This window comes from Gavialis gangeticus, unplaced genomic scaffold, assembly GCF_001723915.1.
Source record: "Gavialis gangeticus isolate Ggan-Ray unplaced genomic scaffold, GavGan_comp1, whole genome shotgun sequence".
NCBI classification, from domain to species: domain Eukaryota; kingdom Metazoa; phylum Chordata; order Crocodylia; family Gavialidae; genus Gavialis; species Gavialis gangeticus.
Genome location: NW_017729031.1, coordinates 48,719,527 through 48,740,905, shown reverse-complemented (window position 1 = coordinate 48,740,905; position 21,379 = coordinate 48,719,527). Strand labels below are relative to the sequence as shown.

General features: G+C 41.9%; 1 protein-coding gene across 1 annotated transcript in view; it reads right to left on the bottom strand.

Annotated features, from left to right (window-relative positions):
- Nucleotides 1-21,379, bottom strand: part of LOC109301605 (sodium channel protein type 2 subunit alpha) — a gene marked incomplete at its 3' end in the record, with an annotated part of 140,843 nt that continues 119,464 nt past the window's right edge. Inside the window, exons 22-27 of the mRNA XM_019522840.1 lie at nt 9,952-10,233; nt 8,428-8,481; nt 6,255-6,392; nt 5,041-5,145; nt 3,355-3,625; nt 1-59 (exon numbers count right to left, since the gene is read on the bottom strand). Coding sequence (XP_019378385.1) covers nt 1-59; nt 3,355-3,625; nt 5,041-5,145; nt 6,255-6,392; nt 8,428-8,481; nt 9,952-10,233 — 909 coding nt within the window. The remainder of the gene's footprint in view (nt 60-3,354; nt 3,626-5,040; nt 5,146-6,254; nt 6,393-8,427; nt 8,482-9,951; nt 10,234-21,379) is intronic.

The window sequence follows — 21,379 nt, the reverse complement described above, 5'->3', positions numbered from 1 at the left end:
GACTCTGAACAAGGTGGGGGACACAAAATATTTTTCGATCAACTCAGCTAGAAACATTCCTGTTAAAAAATAAATTAAGTTAGTCAAATAGGCCATTAATTTAAAAACAGCTACTGGATATTTATACTAGCATATTCAGGCTGACCATAGAGGAATATAGCAAACTTGTAGTATACTATAGCAAATAACAAAATTGCAGTAGTTTGTATTGTCACCATTCAGTTAATTGAACAAAACATTCACAGTATGAAAATCCGCAAAAAAACAAACCAACCCAAAAGTTTTACAGTACTATGCAAGACCATGCAAACTGAGCCAAAGAAATGCATATATTTTAGCTGGCAAGGTTCTTTGAATAGATGTGATAACTTTTATTAGATCAACTGAGTAGTTGGAAAAAAGCTCTTAGCAAGTTTTTGGGTGCAATCACCCGATATTTTAGCTGCTATCATTATACATATGTGTGTGTGTATGTGTGTGTGTTTTCTAGGACAGAACACTCCTGAACAGGAGTATTATAAAATGCTCTTGGCCAGAATATTTGTATTATCTCAATATCATAGATATTGAGGTCTGAGGAATACTGTTCTGTTTTAGTTATAATAAAAGGAATATAGATTAACTGGAAGGAAGAGCTCTGTTTATAGTTGTTGGCAATAAATTACAATGTAAGCAAATCAAACTACTTTATATATACATTTATACAGAAAATTAGCTTTTTAGTCATATCTGGAATAATGTGACCACAAATTCAATGGTAATCCCACAGCAACCAGAAATACCATATTTACTTGAATATAAAATGACCCCCCAATAATTAGATTCTATATATGGAAAATTTATAAATTTGTTATAATTTTCCAGGTATAGAAACTAATTATTGGAGGTTTGCCTTGAGTTTGTCCTTCTCCCACTGCTAGAGGATGAAAAATATATCTGCAGGGGTTAGGTTGCCATGTTGCCCTCTGCCCCCCTACCTCCAATATCTTCCCCCTGCATCTCCTTCTCAACCCTTTTACTGTCAGACCCTGCTCTCTCTGAGCACATGGAAATACAGAGAAAACTTGAAAAAACTGACCTTGAAATAAAGACAAATTACTATGAGGACCCACAAACTTACTATGGGTACCCATAAACCCAAAACAATGGGGTGAAGTCTCCCCCCCTCAGGAAAAACAAACTCCATTGCCACTAGGGGGTGTTGGTTATAGTCACCTCACAAATCTCAAAAGGGCTTTCACTCAACAAGGACATTCCTTCAGACATAGATCACACTTCTGAAAGCCACCTGGATACCATGTGAAGAATTGCTGCAGTACAAAAAGAAAATCCTCAGAAATTGCAAACCATTAGTTATGACATATCATTCTTCCCTGGAGCCTAAACAGAAAATATTCAAACAATTGCAACCCATTCTAGAAGGAGACCCAATTCTTAAAGAGACCTTCCCAGACCCACCCATCCTAGCACCAAACCTCATCAATCTCATTATCAGAAGCAAACTTCCTATGGCCCAAAGCACATAGAATGGATCCAGACCATGCTGGGACAAGAAATGGAAAACCTGCCAACACATCTCTACCATACCCATAGTAACTACACCCCACAACAGAACCATCCCCATTCCTGGATCTTACACCTACACCTCCAAAAATGTAATATAATCTCATGCAGTGCACTAAGTACCCTGATGGAAAATACATATGAGAAACCAAAAAAACCTGTGTACCGGAATGAACGCACATTAAAAATCTATTGAAGACAAAAATACTCAATTACCTGTGGGTGCACACTTCTCACAAAACAGCCACTCTCTCCTCCAGTCTCTCAGTTCTAATCCTCAAAGTGTGCATCTACACGAGATGCTATGTCACCATAGTGATGAGATACGGTGATGTAGCTGTCGCTACAGTGATGTAGCATCAGCGGGCACTAACTGTGATGCCATTACCACTGTGTAGTAGCAATATGCTACTGTACAGTAGCTCATTGTTACTGAGCAGTAGGGTTGGAAACGACCCGTGTGCTGCTGGGACTCCAATACTGGTGGGTGCTGCACAGTCATTTAGTACTTGCTTTAGCAAACTGCGCAGTGGGGTGCATGTGTAGATGTGCCCAGTGGGAATTTACAAAACATCTTTCGTAGACAAGCCTATGAACTTCACTTCATAAATCTACTGGATATAAAAAATCATGGACTAAATACAGACATTGAATTTATGGCACATTATAATCTGCTTGCCACCCAATAACCCAAGGTAGCGTCTACATTTCACCAACTACATTCTGTCACCAGGTCAAAATTCCCCTCTTTTCCCACCACCTATTTGTCTCACAACTACTGTCTCCCATGGCCTCTGATCCTCACTGCCATGCATTTGCTTTTTCACAGACCTGCATTTTGTACATTGACTTCTATTCCACCCAGGAGCACAGAAAACATCAGCAGACTCTCCTTATGCCTGAAGAAGGGTGTTTGTGCCTGAAAGTTTGCAAAGAACAATTTTTCCAACTTTTTAGTTGGTCTAATCAAAGCTATCACATTTACCCAAAGAACTTTGTCTTCCTATTGTCACTCTAGAGCACTCCAGTTCCCAGAATGCCTTGAGTTCTGTGACATGTACTGCCAATACCTGCTGCTTGATGCTGCTCTGTGTGCTGCCTTGTGGGGAAGGGTGATAGAGGTTTGCTCTGCACATGTTATTCACATTGTACGCCTCTGACCCAAGAACCCGAGAATCACCACTTTGGAACTTCACACAAAAATATAAGACACAGGACCCAAAACACCAACACTCTATAACATGTCATAAGTAAACACCAATGGCCTGCCAATGCAGTAGCAGGGAAGGAATTGGTTAATATATGCTCAGAAGAGTCTAAGAAAGTGCTATACCCCTAGCTACGCAGGAATACAAAATCTGCTAGATTCTACCCCAATCTGACCTAGGGCAAAAAAATCCTTCCTATTCCCAGATTTGGCAATCAATATGACCCTGACTGGATGTGCTGGCCAGTAACCTCTGGGCTTTCCAAGTACCAGCTGGATCATCATAGCATGAAAGAATGCCTGTCAATTTGTGTCAATTTTGCTTCAAAGCAACACTTTCATGTATTGGTTTGTATTTATACTGGAGTGCAATATCTGTGCAGTATCTAATTTCTGAAAATGTATCACACCTGATGGGTTTAATAGATAAGATAAATGTATAATACTGCTCATTTATTTCATGAACAGTATAAAATTAGAAAAATAGCACATGAAAAATCAAGCTGTATGGTGATAGTACTGAAGTGAAATGTTAATGGCCCCAAGATTCCAATGGTCCCTTCTTTAAAGTGAAATGTTCTTACCTACTATAGAGAGAATAACAACCACAAAATCAAAAATGTTCCAGCCTATGGTGAAGTAGTAATGGCGGAGTGAGATCAGTTTCAGGACACATTCTCCAGTGAAAAGGACAATAAACACTAGGTTAATCCGAGATAAAATAGTTTCCATTTCTTTACTCTGATCATCTGTTTCTACCATCATGGTGACCATGTTAAGACAGATAAGAATCATAATACTGATATCAAATGCTTGTTTCGTAACAAAGTCGAAGACCATGCCTTGAAACTTGTTCTATGGGTAAAAAAGAGAGACAGAGAGAGAGAAACAATACATTATGCACACACCTTGGGCCAGATTCTCTTCCATTAGGCACATAAATGGACTTAGGAGCCTAAGTGCAACTCTGCTTCATCTTGCTTGAGTCTCAGATAAACAGTTAATGCGAAATGTGAGTGAGTCCCCCTCCTCTCCCTCTTCCACCTCACTGTTTTTTGTGACTCAGTCTTAAGAGTAAGACAATAGTGTGCTACCAGTGTAATGCATTCATGGATTTTCAGGAGTTGAACAGAATGGAACAGACCACTTAGGTGGACAAGAAACTGGTATTTTTTTTATAATTCCCCTTTCCAAGTTACTAGAAATTAACTGAATTGATTACACATTATAATCATATTTTGTTTAAAACTATTTTTACATATTCACTTATTTGTCTGAGCAAAGACAAATGAGCATGCAAACTGAATACACAGGCATTTAATAATTGTATTTACACCTATTAAAGAATGCATTTTAAAATGCATGCCTTCTTTTTCAAAGGAGATTTGGTCATCTTATATCTTATCATATATCTTCCAAGTGGTAGTGATACAATGAACTAAAAAACCCCAGTATTCACCTTTGGAGAAGCTGACAAAAAAGTCTTACTGTTTGCCCATGCCATGACTTCCCTTGCCTGAAAACCTATAAAGATTTAGGACCAAAGAAAATCCAACCCTCCCCCAACAAGTATTGATACTAACATTAGCCTCAAATAACTATGAAAAAACACTGCAGAAAATTTTGTTTCCATCTCTGTATCTGGAGAGGATTTCCTGCCTGTGCAATCAACCTGGTTCTTGTGCAGAAGGACAGCACATGATTTCAAAGACCGTTGGGGAAGTGCACTTTCTGAAGAGTATACACCCCCGCTTTGTGGGAACTCCCTGAATGACATTGTGCTGGGCTTAGGCTTGGTAATTGAAGGATCAGGGATCTCCCATTGCCTGGATAATCCAACCTGCCATATCTCAGACAGACACATTAAGGAATGGGAGCCTCACTAAGTCAGTGGGCTACAATAATTTCCACAGAATGGCTGTGGGGCCGTTTGTGGCCTGAGAAAAATATTCCCTCGTGAGGCACCCATACTTTTGGTTCAGTTCTTGATCCATAGTTATTTTCTTTCATCAGACCACTGGTCTGAAGGGTAATGTCTACAATCCCTCATGCCTTTCAACAACTGGAAAGTGAGAATGGAAAGCAAGGGAGACTCCTGTACATGAAAGATAGTTACTGGATACAGATAGTTATTTTTGATTAAAACAGAGTAGGTTTTCCTTTATATCAGTTATATTTTCTCCTTACAGCCTAACCATATGCATTATTTAAATAGTCTAACAAAAATTAAAGGTTAAATGGAGGGATGAGAAAGGAATTTTCCTTCTTACCGCTGGTCTAGGTATAGGTTTTTGTGGTTTCTTTGAACCCAACTTTTTCATTGCATTGTAATATTTCTTCTGTTCTTCTGTCATAAAGATGTCTTGCCCTCCAAAGTAAATACATGAAATCAGAAATGGTTACAATCATGTACCTCCAACTGAATGGACAGAGGCAAGCTGGCTCTCTCACCCTTATTATATTTTAATTATAATATAGGGAGCTGGTAGCTTGCCTTCCCTTCTTAAAGATTCCCTTCTTAAAGACCTTCCTTTCTTAAAGGTTCTGCAAGCTTTTCTTTGAGAAGCTCTTACACTTCCAGTAGACCTCTGATGTCTCATAGATGATATATATGCCTTTTTCACTTACTGCCTTTCAACTTGTACCGAGATAAAAACCATTACCATTCTCCAGTTCTTTCCCCTCATTTTTATCCTTAGAAAAATGCTGGTGACATTCCAAAATTCAGGTGACATTGGGATCCACAAAAGTAAGTGTTAGTAGGCCTGAGGGATTAGGATGGACAGGCTAAACTCTCTTCCCTCCCTAGCACATGGCACCAGCAGCTCATTCCTCTCACTGCACTGGGAAAGCATGTGGAGATCCCAAAACTGCCAGATGGAGATTATTAGAAAGACTCAAGTTATGCTGGGCTTTCCCATGTCAAACAACATCTAGAGCCTACTCTCCTTCCACTGCCTTTTCCTGCTGTAAGATAATGTGATTATATTTGTAGCTCAAGTAACAACAACATATGCATTAGTGCTTACAAAGTAATATCTAAACACAGTACTGTATAAAGAAAAACAACTTGACAACTATTAGTATATTTTGTAAATCCATGTGAGTCAGCTTTCAGATGTAGAAGCCCACATTTCTTTTCTTCTTTGACATGGCAATTATAAAAGGCTAGACTATTCATTATTTGGTGTATTTACCAAATTTTTTTTCAAAGATTATCTTTTTTTCCTTATTTAGCTTGAATAAATATGCATGTTTATGGTTTTGTTCATATGTCTGTGTACTCAGCTTGCTAAATTACAAACAATTAATAATTAAGTACATTTACTATATATTCAGTTCTATATGTTCAGTTTGTTAATCCTATCTAAAGAGTAAAATGGTATTTTTTTATTTAGTCATGACGTTAGTTCACTGTGCATTAGGCCAAAAAAGCATCACAGGTGTATTTAGTTTGTTTAAAGAGGAGTGATAAAATACTTATCTTCTTTTTCTGCTGGTTGAAGTTATCAATAATGACACCAATGAACAGGTTCAAGGTAAAGAATGATCCAAAGATTATAAAGATGACAAAATAAAGATACATATACAGGTTTTCCTCATACATAGGCTGATCCAATACCTAGAGAAATGGGCAAATGTTAAACTATAGTAACAGTGTGGACACCAAGAATCTTATTTGTTTTATAAAATGTCAGGCTCTGTTATGCTGGCTCATGCACCTTGTGAGCAAGACTCCATGTACTCTACAATGTTGTCTCCACTGAACTGTGCTATTAACAACTGTAGAAAGAAATTCTAAAAACATGACATGAGTGTTAATTAATAGTGTATAACATGCCTGACTCTGTAGGCAGCTTGAAACAACAGCTATAAGATGTATGAACCATCACTTTCATTTCCATCAAGGACTTGGGGACTCATCATTTCCACTAGCTTGAAGTTTGGGATTTTTCAAAGGGGCCATGGAGTTCAGCATTTTTGCCATAGGGTATGACATTTTGTTTTCTATTTTTCTTCACTGCCAGGGCTCCTCTGAAGCTGATCCTTGTTTACCAAATTTTACTCCAAGAGGGAATTACTCCAAGCATAGTTTTATGGAGCAATGCAGGATAGGGTGGGAGATCCAGAGCCATGTCTGGATGAGAAGTGTTTTATTGGGATAGGTTTACCTGTATGTGACGAATCACACAGTATGCTTGTCACTAAATGGGATGTGGGCAAGCAGCAGAGTAGCCTGATTGGGAACAGGGCTCACACGGAAGCAGGAGGCTGCCTGACTGAGAATGGCCCAGCTATTTGCGTTAAGAACAGGTCCTGAGCCATGGAGCCAGCTGTTTGCTGCAAGCAGCTGGGAGAAGAACACCACCCGGCTGGAGCTGTTGCTCACGCAACTTCTTGGAGGTACAGGACAGGAATTATGGGGATGATTGGAGGTTTCTGTTCCTGAGGTATGACCTAAAACTACACCCTGCTGGGTTTGGATGGTGTGGTGGGACTGCTGGTGGCGCAGCAGCTCTCAGGAAATGCCACACCTGTGCCTCCCCAGTGAAGGGCAAGTATGGGGCTCCAGAAAGCCTCAGCCCCTGCTGCCTTGTGGGTTACCCCATTCAGGGGAAAGGCTAGGGGAGCACACCCCAACATAAAAGCACAGGGCCCAGGTTCATGAAGTGAGGCCTGAGGCAGGGAGCAGAGGGCCTGAGATGGGGTCCAGCTCCAACAGTGAGGCGTGAGGCTCAAATGGGGGGTGGGATGAGTTTGGGATTGAGAAGCCCCAGTGTGGGGGCACAAGTTTGAGGGTGGGATTGAGAGCCCAGTGCGGGGTGCAGGGATTGAGAGTCCTGATGTGAGGCACAGGGATTGCAGGCCCCAGTGTGAGGGCAATGGAGTGAAGCTATGGATGCTAGCTGCGAGGCATGAGACATGATATAAGGAGATGTTGGGAGCCATGTATAGGCTCTTGGCATCAGGGCAATTAAATGGGCAGCTGCCTGCCTTGTTAACATCTTCTATTTAGTTTCATCAAAGGAGTGGCAGGTGAGGCAGGCAGGCAGTTATCCCTGAGACAAGTGGGCAGGCCAATGACTAGACCAGCTCCAGGATGACCACTTGTTACACAGGATCTCATTCTAGAAAGGTCTCCTATCATGAAGACACCTAACATCATGGTAAAATCTGGGATTTTCCCAGCTTATTTCACCTCCTACTAAGGGCCAGAACACAACTTGCAGCCATGAAATACAGGGAGAGAGAAGTGTAAGGTGCTCAGAGCAGAGAACAGTACAGGAACTGAGAACTGAAAACCTAATGAACCTGAGAGCCCAGTGAAAAGCTCATCATGGAAAACAGTGTTGCAAATAAACATCTGCAAATTGTATATCAATGGGTGTGTTCACATATAGGTGTTTTTGAAAGTTGGCATAGGAGTACAAGGTATTTTGTGGCATTTTGTTGCTATGAATCTGTCCCATGTCTAGTAAACAGGATCCCTCAGAGATCTTCCTTTGCTCTCTTTTTCCCTTCTATTGCACTCCAGTTTCTGCTTGACAGAACTTTATAGAATCCAGTGTTATCTTATTTCCATTGTCATTCATGTATGATATCAGATTACATTACTTGGATCCTTGACCCAAACACTTGACTCAGAATATACTTACATTGCGAGAATCTACTGCTGCATACATGATATCCATCCATCCTTTAAATGTGGCCTATAAAAAGAACATGTATTTAACTTCTGCTGTTCCCGCGAGGTTGTTAGCTGGAGAAATTGTTTAAGAATGCAAGGCTACTATGTTCATTCCACATTTTAAAACACTGGTAACATGCTAGATAACCTTTGGCTCTCAGCCAAGTAATTATTATCAATATACAGGTAGCTAAATTCCTAATTCCTGAGTCCTAATATTTGACAACAAGAGATACTGTATCCAGTTAAAAGTCTTGACTAATTTAAACAATATCTGAAATAAAAGTGTGGGAGTGTATTATGATGTGTAGGATGTAGAGGACTGCTTTTGACCACAGTTAAAAGTTAACTAGATTTTCCACTTAAAACTTAGCATGTTGTTCTTTGTATTACTCTGTATATATATGGCTTTATACATACTCTGGACTCATCACTGGTTCTGTTGCTCAAACATACTATGCATTTAAACATTACAGTGGATACTCCACATAGCTCAGAGCATGCTTTCATCTCCTTAGGCATATCTACCACATGTTCTCCTAGCCATGAAAGGTGCCATAGATTGAGTGTGTGTCTGTTCCTCAACATATTAAACACTTAATTTTGCAACCAGTCAGGTACATGGGAATTACTTTACCCTAGACCATGGGTAATTAACTTGTTCTGTGTTTGCTACAGCTGGATTGCTACTATAATTACAACAGGAAAATGTGGAATAATTAGTTTAAAAATGATGGCATAATACCTAGCCAAACCCTGAGAAAAAAATTAGAATTTTCAAGCTGGAAAAACACTCTGGGCCTAAAAAGATCAGAAAGTTGAGGAAAATATTCTTGTTTGGAACTGATACATTTCTTAGTGCTTTTCAGAATCATCAGCTAAAGTAAAGAACATCAAAAGGTGCCCAGAATAAAGTAATCACATTTGAAAGGAATGGTGCGATTCCATGTCTTGTGGAATTATGGAAAATATTTGTCTAATATTTGTGAGTTTACATTAAAAAAACCACTTTTTGCTTTAAATATTTTCTTAGAGAAAAGGAACCAATAGAAGATGAAACAATGGGACAGCCAGAAGTTAAAACTTAGAAGGCAGAATCAATGCCATGCCTAAAATACTCATGCTGCATTGTTCGAAATATCAAATCTTGTCAGGTGTCCCACAAGTTCTGGTCAGATAAACTTAGGAGCTCAACCAGCATACCAGTTTCCTGGCACTTACTAAAGTTGCCCTTCTTCAAGTCAAAAGAAAGTCCTACATACAGAAATGGCTACAGATTCAAAACACACCATTATTTATGGTGAGTGCCCATTTCTGTTTGCTTGAGATTTCTTCTCCAGGCAACTTACCACATATGTAAGGATTTTCATGAGCACAGTGGTAAACCAGGAATATTTTTCAAGGTGGAACAACATTACTAAATGACAAAAAACGATGCAAAATTACTCTTCAGTACTACAAGTAAATAAGAGACATTAGAGTAGTGACTTACAACTTGAAGAAGAGAAAGATAACCAAGTCCTACATTATCAAAGTTCACTTTCACATTTTTCCATCGGGCAGTTTTATTGTTTGCTATAAGGTCTTCACATTGACTGTAATTATTGATTTGGCTGACATCAAACCTCTCATCATTTGTGGTGTTAACACAGTAGTAGAATTTGCCAGCAAATAGATTTACTCCCATGATGCTGAAGATTAGCCAAAAAATGAGACAAACAAGAAGCACATTCATAATGGATGGAATTGCTCCTAAGAGGGCATTCACAACCACCTAGTGTACAAATAAAATATAAGGAAAATAAGGTTAGAATATGTATGGTAATAAAAGATTTTATCTTTAATCAATCTTTCTCAAAAGTCATATTACTTATAATGTTGTGTTCTATTTTCCAGTTGCTGAAAGTAACTCATACAATTGATAGAACAAACAACAGATGAATAAAATCAGAACTTGGAAACAAGAGCAGGTAAAATAAATAAACAAAGACCTGTTAATGGTAGGATGTTGCCTTATAATTTGAATACTATAAAAAGAAAATAGATCCTAAATCCAGAGCCAACAATAAAAATAGACCATTTGAAAGGCTAATAGGCCTAATGGTTGGTGTTAAGTACGGTTTCATTAAATGATTCAATAATAATCTTGAGAGCAACATGGTAAATTAAGCCACAAGTGACACTTAGTAGGGAATAACTTCAAATACTAGTAAAGTAATGGAAAATGACTTTGAGATATAAATATGTGGGTTAACAATGTATTAAGTAGACATATCATCATGAATTAAGCAAAGAGCTTATACATGAACCAGTGTTTAAAGCATGAAAATATAGTTATGAAATTACTCAATGTACTTAACAGACACCAAGCCTTGCAAGACCCTTAAATCAATGTTGCCTGTATATGAGACACAGACCTAGGGTGGATTCGGGGGGGTGCAGTGGTGTGGCTGCACTCCCTTTAAGTTGTGTGCTGCACACCCAGTAAGCTCCTAGGGTTCGCTGACATTTCAGCAGAGCTCCACATGTGCTGTGAGCTCTGAGCTCACTGGCTGGTTGGTGTAGGGTCAGCCTGGAGTCCCTACTTTCAAGCATCTACAGTCTGCTGCTGTTTGCTTTTCTTCTCCCTCTCTGCCTCCCCCTCCTGAATTCAGCAGCAGCGAAAAGTAGCAGGCCCTGCTTTCATACAGCTCTGGAAGCTCTACACCACTGCTGCTCACTAGTCCTCTCTTTTTCCCTGCTGCTGAAATCAGGGGTGGAGGAGGGCAGCAGGCTCTGGAGCTGCATTCAACCAGAAACTCCAGGCAGACCTTGCACCAACCAGCTGCTGAGCTCATGGAGTTCACTGGTCTCCAGGATCACAGCAAAGGGCTGTGGCCTGTTTGGCTGTGTAGCATATGTACAATTAGCCCTCTTCACTGTTCATGCAGCATGCTGCTGAAGGAGGTGTGGCTGCATCCCCATCACTGTAATTATGGATCTGCCTATGCACTGGGCTTGGCAGTGGACAGCTGTGGCAAAGCACAGGTTCCTCCTCCCAGCACTAACTCCTTGACCACCCCTCCCCCCAGATGTTGGTTGGCCACAGGTACTTGCAGGAGGGGCATGAGCACCACCACTGCTCTTCCTGACTGATCCCAGTGCCCCTCACAGCTTCTCCCTGCAGCTGGAGCAGGGCAGGAGCAGTTCTGGGGCTACCCCTGTGCCTGCATCACCTGGAGACAGTTGCAGTAGCAGCAGAGGGAGGTATGACCACATCACTGCACCCTTTAAGATCTGCCCGTTATGTTTTCCAATGTACAATACAAAAGCTGTGTAAATACATTCAGATGATCCAGGAAAATGTTCCCTGTTGCCCCCTCCCAATAGAAAAAACTTACCCTGAGAGCCCTGGACAGACATAAGAAAAGTCAAGCTGCTGAGGAGAAAAAATCCAGTAATGTTGAGGATTCACAGTTAAGAGGCCCTGTGCATGCATCCCAGTGTACTATGCAGGATCCCCTATCTTCTTGGGGACAGGTGGCAGTAGCATGCACAGGGAAGCCCTGACTGCCTGACCCAGGCTGCTCAGGATCATATGCAGGGGTCACAGCAGCTTCCCTGCGGCCCTGGAGTACAGCGGGGGTATGATGAAAGTCCACGTTCTGCTCTCTGTTCACCGGGAACAGTAGACTTCAGCCCAACCAACTCACTGGCACATCTACACGAGACACTTTACTGAGCAGTAGAGCAAATTACTGCATAGTAAGCATACTGCACCATTTACATGTACAAACCTGTACTGCACAGTAATTTGCTCTACTTGGCAGTTAATTTGCTACCTGCAGATGCAAGTAGCAAATTAACTGCTGAGTAATTACTGAACAGTAAGGCATGTGTAGATGGCTGAGAGCTGGGAAGCAGCTGGAAAGCAGGGATTGCTCCCTGCCCCTGGGAGCTGCCTGCTGCTGGGGTGGGCTCTGCCACTGGAGCCTGAGTGGGGACAATGCCCCCAGGAGCTCCCTGCTGCTGGGGCAGAGGGACATTGTCCCCACCTGGGCTCTGGCAGTGGAGCCTACCCTAGCAGCAGGTAACTCCCAAGGGCAGGGAGGAATCTCCCAGCCCCCTGTTTTGTGATCATGGAGCTGAGGCTGGAAGCTCCCTGTGCAGGGAAAGTTCTCTGCCTAGTGTGGAGCTGTTCCAGGCCAGCCTGTTTTGGTCAGTGCCCAGTCAGCTCTGTGCTGCCTCTACAGACGTCCTTGCAGTGGTCAGGGCTGGTTGGGAACTGTCAAAGTCTGAAGCAGGTTCCAGCCCCACAGCTCTTTCCAAGCCCCCTACCCCTGATCTCAGAGTCAGAAGCTCCCTGCTGCTGAGGCAGGGGGACATTGTTCCTGCCCAAGCTCCAGTGGTGGAGTCTGCCCTAGCATCAGGCAGCTCCTGGGGGCAGGGAGCAATCTCCCAGCCCCTGCCAGGAGACAGCTGTCTCCTGGCCACAGGCTCCTTGCCAGCCCCTGGACTAACACTCAGGGGGAGTCTAGGGCCTCCCCTGGCTGCTGCAGGGGGGGTAGCAGTGTGGGAGCAAATCTGCTCCCAAATGCAGACAAGTGTAGATGCCTGCCCAGGGTGGGTTTACTCCAGAGTAAATTACTCTGGAATAAACCCATCCAGAAGAATTTGCACCTATAGATGTGCTCTCTGTTTCCTGTGAGGGGCAGCTGCGAGCAAAGTACATTGGAATGCTGGAGGACTGTTCTGCAGCTTCTCTTGGAAGAGCAAGTATACAGATGTTCAATCTCCCAAGAGAAACACTCCTGGGAATAATTTAACACTGGTTGTTGCTGGGCTATTTTTCTCTCAGAGTATCCATTTTTTCACTGGGAGCAAAATCTTGAATGTCTATACACTTATGGTTAGTACTGAGAAAGCAGTGACTTTCCCAGTAGAAACTGAACATCTGTATATGGCCAAAGGTTGTATATGCTTAAACATAGTGCCATAAGTCAAAATGGTATATTGTATACAAAAACCTGTAGATTCTGTTGACCCCCTTAAATATTAAAGTTGGATTTGCAGTTATTAGCCCCATTTGTAATGTAGCTAGTGGAGTCCTGACAAATTGATAGTGCTGCCTTCCAGAGTTTAGTTACCCTTTCTAGAGCTTTTGAAAGCCTATATAAGTGTAAAAGGAGATTTCACAATGTGGATACTTTTTGATAAAAAGAAAAATCGCAATAGTTTCCTAGAAAATTCTATCAGAAAACAGGTTAGCATTTTCTAATAGCATCTCTAGCATTTGTAGCCACTTCTAGTTTTCTGGTGAAAAACATGCATTTGCTTAAATGCAAGAAAGATTGTTGGAATGGTGTATAATAATATGCAAGCCTCCTCATATTTCTTTTTCTATGGAAGGTTTTTGTTTGTGCTAAATCATGACACTCTAAGAACTACTGGCTCTGGTTGCAACCTAGAAATTTAGACCCTTTACGGAAAGGGCAAAAATACTGATTAAGACAAGGTTTTTAAGGAGAGAACTATTTGTTGCATGTTTCTCAGGTGTAGGATATTGTCAATGATAACCAAGTGTCCCTTGATGGAACACGCCCTTCCTGCTGGAACCAGAATGGAAATGGAGAGTCATGCAGGGATTTCTGTTCTCCAGCCCTGAGGACAGTTGAATGTACAGGAATACACTCACTGGCTGTCCACCCTGCTGTCCCCAAACTTGTCCTATGGACATAGGGGGACAACAGAGCCATATGGGATTCCAGATATAATTGCATATATATAACTGGAAGCGCTTCAAAAGGAAGCACTTCCAAATAACTTCTATTTCACCTAGTTTATTTTTGGATTGCTTCAACCATTCTTGGAGTGGGTCATAAGGCATGCATATCCATCCACTTGCCCTTTGAAGTTCTTCATATGTATTTGAGGCACTTCACATTTACATCTGCCCAGAGCCTTAGCCTCTTAAGCAGCTCCCTTTTCTATCAGGAGTTCTAGCCCGTGGGAAATGGCGTATTGCAATATGTGAGTCCAGGATTACACTAAGTAAATAAAGAGAGATCTAACAAGTTCTGTGCCTTTTTGGGACATTCCATCTGGGAACTCCCAAAGTTTTGCATCATTGTAATATATACCACAGTGACTGAAAGTCTCAATTATGGCCCATGGAGTGCTGTGTGATTTCCTTGCTCATGCAAATAAATACTTTTAACTTTTCATGTGCCAGATATATAAAGCATAGCCTCTTGATTATCGACTTCACATTCTGAAAAGATGCCCCAGTCTGCACTAATTCTTCTGATTACTTCTTACCATCATCATCAACTTAATCTATGTATTTTTTTCCCAGTCATACCCTTAATTTTCCAGAAGATTCCTTTACAGACTTATTTGTACCAGTTATATGTTAATGTAGACTCTCTAAGTCAGTATATCTAAAGCTAAGAAGTCTAAACCTGAAAGGCATTTATTTGGTAATGCAGTTGGCTTCCTAAATACATTGGAAGGACCATGTGACACATTAGTACATGTATTACATATGTGATACAATATTGAACAGAAAATTGTATATATCAAATTACATATGGAAGTTCTCAGCTCTCTGGCCCTCATAAAACTGAAATGCTGCTTAATCAATGCATATCTGGATGGCCTAAGCAATTATTGTGTTAAGTCAAATTTTTGGCCATTGAAGCATATTGACTTCTGCTAAAGAGATTTATTCTGCACTCTCACAATCCTTACATTCAGCTACACTCTTGTAAACTTTCACTTGAAGAAAAGAGTCAGATTCAACTGTAATAATGTGATTTCAAAGTCCCAGAGGCAAAATGAATTGTGAAGTATTAATTAAAAAAATATGCCCACTCCAGAATTCACAGTGCAAATTGCTAAAGTTACTATGACTATGATAAAGTGTAAATATAGATTTCACATACTATGGAATGTTTACTGATATTAATAACAATATTCTTAATTTAATGTCACACATGCATCACTATTAAAATCACATTGGTTATTTATGCAAATAATGCAAATGTCTTATTCTTTGTCAATGAAATTTTGGTTTTAGTTCATTTATAAAAATATTATTCATGGGATATTGCTTTACCAAATTATCATTTATATCATTTACCAAAATAAAAAATATCTGTAACTAAAATATGAAAAATTTAACATCTGAAATTATGTCTATAGCAGTAACTATGAAAACTGTTTCTTTTAATACAGTATACTATTTGCTTATGTTTGAAATACAGGCTGCAAAGTATTCTTGTGTGAATTATATTTCATCTGTTTAAAAGAACAACAAATGAAAAATTACCTAGTTTTGCAACTAATCTGACCTTGTAATTTGTACTTGTAATACTAAATCCAAACTACAGTCCTTGAGCATTGGATGAAGAGTAACCCATCACCACTGCAGTATTATGCCCATACAGGACAGAGTGTCTCTGAGTGTGGAGGGGAAGTATTTTGGGCTGTGGACCTTGCTATACTTCCTTAGCCCCACTCCTGCCAATTCTAAATATTCCTTTTTTAGGTGTTACATGATTCTGACAGTAGAATGCACATACCCTTTGCATGCATCTAGTGTTAAGTTAAATGGATAGAGGATCATGTAGCCCTCTCCCTTTCTAGTCCTAATTTGGTTTTTTTTGATAGCACCAGCTCTTATAAGCTTATGACAATAAAAATTACAAATTCTAACTAAAAGGGATTTTTCTAACGGGATTTAAACCTCAAGATTGTATGTTAAAAAGAGGGGGGGAAAAACACTTTTTTTGGCAATAGCTGTGGTAAATTACTACCTGAAAATAACAAGGAATTCTACCCTCAAACCACAATACAAAATGGATTCTGTGAGGAGCTTCCCCTGTCCCAGTCCAGGCAAGAGAGTTGGGATATGTAGTGGGGCAAGTACAGGAGAATCGTACCTCCCTGCACATGGGGTGCTGCCATCATGTTGCAGGCTCCCCGGGGCCATCCTTTTGGCACCCCCTCTAAATCAGAACCTGAGGCTGGTGCCCCACCATTGCAAGTAGAGAATGATTGGGTGTAACAGAAATGAACTATTTAATAATAACACTGAGATACTTCAATATCTAAACTCTGCGATCCGACTGAATTCAGTGGGACTGTAAAACAAATGACTACAGAATTTTGCCTTTTATAGAAAATGTGGAAAACCTTTCAGCATTTTACATGATATTTAAGCAATTGTTAAAATTAAACTTATTCTTAACCAGACTTCTAGGCTCTCATGACTACTGATATTTCTATTTTAAAATATATTTTACTTAAACACAGTTATGAATTATCCTTTCATATAGTGGTATAACAGTGCAGCCACAAGCCCAGCACAGATACAACACGTAGATGGAAGCAGCAACTTCTGGTGGTTGCTGTGCCATTGGTGTGACTGTGCAGCTGCAGGGACAGCTGCTTTTTTTCTGCCGCCCCAAATCAGCGCTCAGGGCAACTGACCAAAATATCCCAACCCAAATTATGTTACTGAATTTCATAAGTGTAATAAGGCCACTTATGGAGGAGAATAATTTTAATAAAAATATTTAAAGGTTTTCCATTGGTTGAAAACATCTGTCCTCTGGAATTGAGTCTCAACACACCAGAGGTGTCTGTTTTTTTCTCTAACTGCTGCATGCTTAGTCATGTATTATTCTTTCTATAATTGCCACATTTTCCACAGCTGACCTACTTTTTTCCTTTTCAGTTTGAGTCCTGAAGCTTCAGCACCAGCTTATATCATAAATCTTTTGATGGAGCTAATAATGTAGTGTGAAGCTTCAAGCTAGAGCTAGATCTAAGCTAGCTTCCTTTGCTGCAAGAAAATAAGTGGGAGGGGTGCGGGGCTGTGGCAGCAACACACAGGCCAAGAAAGAGAACAGACAGCAGGAAAAGATCATGGAAAAGAACAGTATGGCCACATCTGGACAAGCGCAGCCATGTGATATGTGGTACCGCACCAGCAGGGCCAGGGTGCTGTGGGTGGGGAGTGAGAGGCACCAACAGGGCTGGGGGCTGTGGCTTGCGAGTGAGTGGCAATGGCATGGGCAGGGCACTGGCATATCAGGGCTGCTCAGCGCCACAAAGTAGTGGGGACAGACGCAGCTGGACCCACATCCTTATGAGTGAAGGGGGCAGGGGGAGCTCTGATTTTCCATGATAAAAAAACCAAAATCAAATACTAAAATGTATAGGTATTTAGAATTTATTTTATTATAGTGATTAAGGCACTGGTAGGTTTCCAAATTGCTTTAAAATTGTAAATATATCAAAACATTGTGCTCAATTGATCCATATATATAAATAATTGTGTTTCATTTTAATCACAGATTTAGGGTTTTTTAATCAGAGAATTTGCTATTTTTATCAGAAATTTGTAATTTTTAAACAGACAGTTTAAAAATCAAACTAATCTACTGAAATGGCCACTTTATTATATATTTACTAATGAGCAGTACTGTAAATGAAAATAAAATAGGTGCATCTACATGAGATAGTTACTGTGCAGTCAGCCTGCGTGAATAAGGAAGGATTTGATTCAGATTCAGATTCAGCTGATTTGGAAGACAGTGATTCAATTTGGATATTCAGATCACTGTCCCGAATCAATTCAGCTAAATCGGCTTTAGAAGATTTGGCAATGATTTGGAGAGATTCAGTGATTCTAATCAGCCAGGGAGAGGCAGGAACAGCTGGGGCAGCTCCAGCTGTTGCATGGCGCAGGTGCAGCACGGCTTGGCAGGGCACTGCGCACTGTCTGGGAGCTGAGGCCACTGAGGCTGAGTGGTGCCAGGCTCCAGCTGACAGGTGGAGCTGCCCCAGTTCCCAGACTGTGTGTGGAGCCCTGCTGAGCCATGCTGCACCTATGCTATGTGGCAGCTGCCACACGGGTGCCAAGCAGAGGGGGCAATCCCCGCTGCCCCCCACTAACCTGCTAAGTGCAGCGGGGACTGTACCATGAGCCCTCAGAGGCCCTGATCTCTGCTGCCAGAGCCAGTGAGTGTGGGGTTATTTTTTTTTTTTTAATTGCCAGGAAGCTGGGCTGGTCTTGGTGGGGGATGGGGCTGGGCAGGGCAGCCATGAAGGCTTCTCCTACAGCTCCCCCAGCTGTGCCTGCCTCTGCCCTGGCAGAGGGAGCCGGTTGCCCAGCTGGCACAGGGGGAGGTGCGATGCAGGCACAGCTCACTCTGGGTGGCAGCAGGGCATAGCTTCTACTCCTAGCACTGCCATGCCCATATCAGCACTAGGAGCGGAGGATATGCCCTGCTGCTGCTTGCCAGTCGGCACAGGAGAGGTGCAGAATACGGGCATGGCCCCCTTCCACTTGGAGCAAACTGCACCTACATCCCACCCCCCACCCTGGCTGGGCAAGCGGCCATAGGGCAGAGCCTCCACTCCCAACACTGCTGCAACCACATCCCGCACCCCCTCACCCCCAACCCCGAGTACTGTGCCTCCCTGCCCTGGCTGGGCAGCTTGTCCCAGCTCCAATCCCTCGTTTGCCCTTTCCCTCCCTCCCTCCCCCAGCCCCAACAGACTTACCAGCTGGAGGCAGCTGTCAGCTGCCTGTATAATCTATGGCTGAATCGCTGAAGCGGCTGAATCTTTTCTGAATTGATTCGAATGCTTCATATCAATTCAGAGCTTTTACTTTGTCTCCCAATTCAATTCACATTCAGAGATTCAGTCCCCAAATCAGGCCAAATCTCCTCTGAATCAAATCAGCTACTGAAGCTTCGCACAGCCTACTACACAGTTGTTTAATTAGCTGTGCAGTAGACATCTCAGCATCTACTGGCCTCTATGATACTTGTGAATACAGGTACTATACAGCTGTGGAGTAAAAAACTTTGCAGCAGCACCCGTGTAGACACTGGAAGGGCTGACTGAAGCACGAGGGTCCTTCAGTGAGGGGGCTGCCTGCTGCATAGCCTCACATGTCCTAGCCAGCCCCCCCCACAGCATGCTGAGCTGGAGGGAGCAGTCCCTGGCTGGCAGGCTGACCCCTGCTAGCTGGGGCTGCTCTGACCCAGCCCCACATGCTGCACATGAATAAACTGCAGAGCAATAAACTACAGAGCAATAACCTCACTCAAAATAATTAAATCGGGATTTGAATGCTTTTCTAAAAAAATATAGTAGAGCTCAACTTCAAATTATGGATGTGATACAGAAACAATAGAGTGGTTTTTATGGTCTTTGTTATTCAGATTATATCAGTGGTCTGACAGGCCAGTTGAGTGGTCTGGTGGCCATCTGCATGCCACATTCCATGGGCAGGGTCAGTCCATGGGCCTGCTCCAGTACAGCATCAGGGCATGTGGTCAGTCTACAGGTGTGACCCCACATGCCAGCCCAACCTCACATGCTGGATCCAACCACAGAGTGACCCCCCGCAAATCATCCTGACTCTGCATGCTGCCTAACCCCATGCATCAACCTGACCCTGTACAGTAGATCTGGCCACAGAGGAACCCCATGCACCACATCATTCTGCCCACAGGGCTTCCCATGGGTCCAAAACTTTGGTAGCAGCAGAGCAGTGCCAACATTAATGGCTACCACTCTAAAAGTCATGTCAACTAATATTGCCACTCTTCCCCTACTGCCAATTTTTTTCAACCCATGATGAGATCTGCAGGCCAGATGGCAGCCCCACAGGCACGGTTCATCTCACAGGCACATTCTGCCCTGGGTAAGGTAGAAACCTTATATGGGGTCCTGGGGGCCTCCCAGGGCTGCAGCAGTGGTGATCCTGGCACACAGAGCCTGGCCGGCAGCTGGAGCATGGCTCTGGCCAGCTAGGCTCCTGTTTCAAGCAGTACACAATGCAGTTGTGTGTGCTGCCTGCTTTTTAGAAACCCCCCCCCCCTTTTTTTTTTTCAGATACCAGGATTTCCCAGTATGTCATTTTGGCTCTGCTCTGCAAATATGCAGTGTGGAGAACCTTTTCACATGTGCTGCATGTGCTTTATGTTGCCTCAAGAGCCTTTGGGGCACTGCAAAGCGCATGCGTGCACTCGTCTGAGTATGCGGTGCGGGACTATATAACCCATTAACATGGATTAACAAGAGGGAAGATTATGGGCATCACTGGAGATGCAGCTAACTGGGGACCAAATGCCATGTAAGAGAAAAGGGCATAAAACACTCAAACTAGAATTGCCAGGAGTCATTAAAATATGGTTTTCAAATAGATTTTTTTTTTTCTTTTCAGCCAAAAGTATTTGGGTTTTGGCTGAATTTCTCCAGAAGATTTTGGGTTTGGGGTGGGGGGGGGTTGTTGTGGTTTTTTTTTTTTTGTCTTGCCAAAAATCAATATTTTCTGAAAAAACCTTTCCTTTCCTATTTTCTGGCCTGCGTGTCTTCTTTTAGTATTGTGAAGAAAGCTTTAAAGGGCCCCAGTTCCAGCAGAGAACCCCTCATCAGCTGTTCCATTTCACTAATACTGATTGGGTTTCACTGTCAAGGTGCCTTTGCTGACTGGACCAATGGCAATGTCTTACAGTAAGAGAGGAGAACTGTCAATAGGTTGCAGGCCACTTCAGGTTTTATGGGTTAAAATCAACCTCTTCAAATCAATCTGTATGCAAATCAGCATGCAAGCCAGTGTAGGTCACAGAGTAAGGCCTTCTCACAAAAGAGTAATATGCTCAGAAAAAGAAACACCATCTAGCACATTGCAATGATCTAATCTCAAGGTGACAAAACCACTTAAACACTACTAATTTATTTAATGAAAATGTGATGAGTGCATGTACCAAAAAAATAATTAAAATTTCTATTTAAACAAACAATATTCTATTACAAGAATAAAATGTTTGTAGATATGCATGATGTGGCATATATACTTGCCCTATATATGTTTTAAATGTGTTCTATAAGTGAATTATATTTGATCAGTTCAA